Source organism: Myotis davidii, unplaced genomic scaffold, assembly GCF_000327345.1.
Source record: "Myotis davidii unplaced genomic scaffold, ASM32734v1 scaffold741, whole genome shotgun sequence".
NCBI classification, from domain to species: domain Eukaryota; kingdom Metazoa; phylum Chordata; class Mammalia; order Chiroptera; family Vespertilionidae; genus Myotis; species Myotis davidii.
This window is the reverse complement of record NW_006291250.1, coordinates 319,116-323,075: the sequence shown is the minus strand read 5'-3', so window position 1 is coordinate 323,075 and position 3,960 is coordinate 319,116. Positions and strand designations below refer to the sequence as shown.

At 54.4% G+C, this 3,960-nt stretch overlaps 1 protein-coding gene and 1 long non-coding RNA gene across 2 annotated transcripts in view; one reads left to right on the top strand and one right to left on the bottom strand.

Moving 5' to 3' along the window:
* MYPOP (Myb-related transcription factor, partner of profilin) overlaps positions 1 to 811 on the top strand; it is a 16,243-nt gene extending 15,432 nt beyond the window's left edge. Inside the window, exon 5 of the mRNA XM_006764419.2 lies at positions 3 to 811. Coding sequence (XP_006764482.1) covers positions 3 to 211 — 209 coding nt within the window. The 3' untranslated portion in view covers positions 212 to 811. The remainder of the gene's footprint in view (positions 1 to 2) is intronic.
* A 336-nt stretch (positions 812 to 1,147) lies between these two features.
* Positions 1,148 to 3,781, bottom strand: LOC102767874. Its single transcript, XR_435709.2, has 3 exons — positions 3,556 to 3,781; positions 3,316 to 3,410; positions 1,148 to 1,333 (listed from the first exon to the last, which is right to left on the bottom strand). It is a non-coding gene; the product is annotated as an uncharacterized LOC102767874 (long non-coding RNA).
* Positions 3,782 to 3,960: the final 179 nt, after the last annotated feature.

Below are 3,960 nucleotides of genomic sequence, written 5' to 3'. Positions count from 1 at the left end.
GGTGGAGATCACCCCAGAGCCAGTGTCTGTGGTGGCTGCTGTCGTGGACCCGGCCAAGGTGGCAGCCAGGGGGGTGATCATTGCCCGTAGAAGCGAGGAAGGGACGCCCCGGCCACCCCCAACCCCTCCTCCTCCCCATGACTCCCCCCCACACAAGAGGAGGAAAGGTTTTCCTACACGGAAGAGGCGAGGGCGATGGAAATCTCCATGAATTCGACCATTGGATTCAAGCTTGTCTGCACTTTCTGCCTGCACCACCGCTCCCAGCTTAGCCCAGCGGAGGAGGGCCACGCACCTTCCCCATGCCAGCTGCACCCTGGCTCCCTGCTGCAGGGGCGTGAGCACCCCACTCCCTGTACTAGTTAGTGCCTGATTCGCGGGGGCCCTCGTTGATGGGCCCCCCAGCCCTTTCTCCAGTACAGCGCTGTCTGCCTGGCTGCTTCCCTTAACCCTGACTTCTAAGCCATCAATTTTATGTTATTTCTTATTGCCCTCAGTGGGCTGCAGAGGGAACCTCACGCCCCCTTCCCTAATCACTCCTGGTCTTGACTTGAAGAGAACTGATCTGTCGGGGGGCCTCCCTGCTTCCCAATCCAGACTTGGGAGGGGGTGGGGGGCTGCGAGACAAATCAGAGCGTGGATGACAATGAGGGGACAGCAGTCTGTATTCTGGGGAGGGGGGGGCGAGTTCTCAAGGGAAGGTATAGGTTGGGTCCTCTGCCTCCCAGTGCAGTCTGACCTCCAGAACTCAGCCCCCTCCTTTCTCCTCAGTGGTGACAAGATATCAATAAACTTATTTTTAATACAATCACTCGAGGCTCTGGCTGAGACCGGCCTGGGATTTCAGTCCCTATATCTGCCCCACCCTCCCGGGAGCAGCCGACACACCCTTGAAGTTAGAGGCTGGAGCCTTCCTTTGTTTAAACCATCAAGGCCAGCGTTCACTTCTTATTCCTACTTACTCATCCTTCAGATGCCACCGCACTGTCATCGCCAGGAAAGCATCCTGGATTCCCTCCCCGCCTAGGGTGGGCCTGCTACTTATAGTGCCCCCAAGTGAAGACGTGTTAAACACACTTAAGGCATGTTTCCTCCATAGTTCAGGAGGCAGGAGCTGATTTTGTTTTTTATAGCAAAGGTGGGAATTTATTGAGAAACAGACACAGACTCCCACGTGGGGAGAGGGGAGAGTCCCAGGAGCTCATTTTCTTACTCTGAAACCTGCAGAGCCTGGAGCAAAGCCGGCAATAACCACCTCCTTGGATTCAGACCTGGCTCCGCCCCTGGTGTCGCCCTGGGCAGCTGTGTAACCACGGTCCTCCATTTTCCTCATCTGTACAATGGGCATCTTTTGATGTAAGAGGCTTTATTTTCTACAACTGGATTCTACTTATCTCCCAGGCCTTAGCTCCAATAGCACCTCCTCAGGAAAGCCTTGTCTGACACTCCCCCCCAATGTGCCCCCCCCCCCCCCCCCCCGCCCCCAGCAGTTGCCAAGAAATGAAGTTAATCATCTGAAGTTAATGAAGTTAATCATCTACAGTTAAATGGAAAGTCTACCTCCCTCACTAGGCTGAGCCTTGTCAGGGCCAGGCCTGAGCCTCTCTCAGTCACTCCTGTGTCCTCAGCGTTGCCCAAGGCTAAAGTGGAGTTGCATCTTTGAAATAATGGGCAGCTTACACACACACACTTCACTTGCAATGCTTCATTTCTGGGCCTGGCACCAAGCTTAGCATTCACATGCAGGTTTGCATCTTAACCTGAAGGTAGCCGGTGAAAAGCAGAAGCTAGGGGTCTCCATTTTTTTTTTTCTGAGTTTAGGAACTTGCCTTAAACTTGTCAGGTGCCAATCCAGTCCACCTGAAGCTGGCATCTGGCCAGAACTCTTGTCTGCCACTAGAGAATGACCCAAATGCAATTTTCAGTGATAACCTGCTGGCCCTTTTAATAGTTGTAGATGCACCTTTAACTTACGTAAAAATGTAGCTAGCACATAAGGGCCATGATGGTGCCCATAACATTGCCTAGGTTGAAGCAAAAGGAGTCCTTTCCAAAGAAGTCCATTAATATATATCCTATATAATAAAGAGCTAATATGCTAATTAGACCGAACAGCAGAACAACCATCAGGATGACCTTCTGGACCAAGCTGGGGCTGCAAAGGCCAGCCAGGGCAGGCGGGGCTGTGAGGGCTGAGCCCCTTGCACGAATTTCGTGCATCAGGCCTCTGGTATATATATAATTTCAGAGAGGGAGAGAAACATCAACGATAAGAGTCACTGATTGGCTGCCTCCCACATGCCCCACACTAGGGATCAAGCCCACAACCTCAGCCAGTGCCCTGATGGGGAGTCACACTGTGACCTCCTGGTTCATAGGTCGGCACTGCTCAGCCACTGAAGCATGCCAGCTGGGCAAGAAGTCCGTTTTTTACAAGTTATAGGTGGGTACCATAAAATCAGCTGCTATGCCTGCAGCTGGATGAGGGAGCGGGGTAGGCAGCCCCTGATTAGTTTGAAAAACACTTTAGTATGCAACGCTGACAATACATTAAAATATTGTTGTGTCCTTAGCATGGACCCAGGCTTAGGAAGAGGCTAATAGGGGTTAGAACTTAGAGTCCTGTCTTCCCTGCCCAGCCCTCACATCCGCCTGCCTCGGACGATTCCCAACGACACGAAGTGGTTGAGCGGTTACCTATGAACCAGGAGGTCACAGTTTGATTCCCCATCAGGGCACATGCTGGGTTGCAGGCTTTATCCCCAGCAGGGGACGTGCTGGAGACAGCCAATCCGTGATTCTCATCACTGATGTTTCTATTTCTGTCTCCCTTCCTCTCTGCAATCAATAAAAAAAAAAATTATAAGAAAAAACATGGGGGTCGCCAGAGCCGGGCTGGGCCTATCAGGTAGTAAGCACTCAGGTTGCTGAAAGGTGGTCTGGCACTTGCCCGTCCCAGAAACGACACCCCCCGCCCCCCACTCTTGCTCGCCATCTCGGGCCTCCTTCCCTTCACTCCAATTGGGGAGCAGTAGAAGGTGGTGATCCCCTCAACTCCGTGCCCCGAAAACAAGGGAGAAGCACCCCCACCCACCCCCCGCAAAATTGACTGGGGGTGTCGGAGGTAGGACAGTCTGTGGGAATAGGAAGGCCTCCCCAGACCTCCCAGACAGCGGAAGTGCGTCAGTTTGTCCGATCCGCGGGGCATTTTGGGAATTGTAGTGAAAGTTGGAGGCGGGTGCAGAAACGGACGTCGTAACCCTTTGGACACCAGAGCGCGCTGTCATCGCTGGAACAGCGTTGGAGGGCGCTTACCGCTCCAGCAGAGGAGGCAACTGAGGCAGAGGCCTTCGGGCCTCTCTTCTTACCCGGCTGATGCTGGGCCGGCTTAGGGGCTGATACCCAGGATTCTGGGGAGAACCAAGTGCCAAGTGGACACCCCCCCCCCATACCATCAAATGGCCAACTTCCCGTCCCCTACCCAGAAACCATCCAATCAGGGACCCTCCACCCCAACCCAGAAGCGCCTGCCTTCTTCACTGGCCATTGGCTTACCTTTGATGGGCGGGGAACTCAGTCTCAGAGAGGGCAAGACTTGTGCTCGAAGCTGCACAGCAAGTCCGAGCAGAAACTATGTACACGCTCGGAAACATGTCCTCCTCCTACAATTTCTGGATTCGTGGTACCTCTGACCCTTGGTACCACATCTTCATCCCCAACGCTTGTGCCCGAGCTCCCCGAAACGCGCCCAACTCCCTGCCCTTTTGGAGGAGTGGTAAGGGTTGCGCGGCAGGGAAGCGACGAGTCCCCCTCAGCCGTCCCCTTTAAGAACCGGCCCCGGCGGGACTACGTTTCCCAGAAGGCTTTGCCGGCGCGTTATGTAACTTTCCCTGCGAAGCGGCCTCTGGGGCAGAAGAAGGTGGAGGCGGCGGCGGCGGCCGTTGCAGTGGCGGCGGCGAA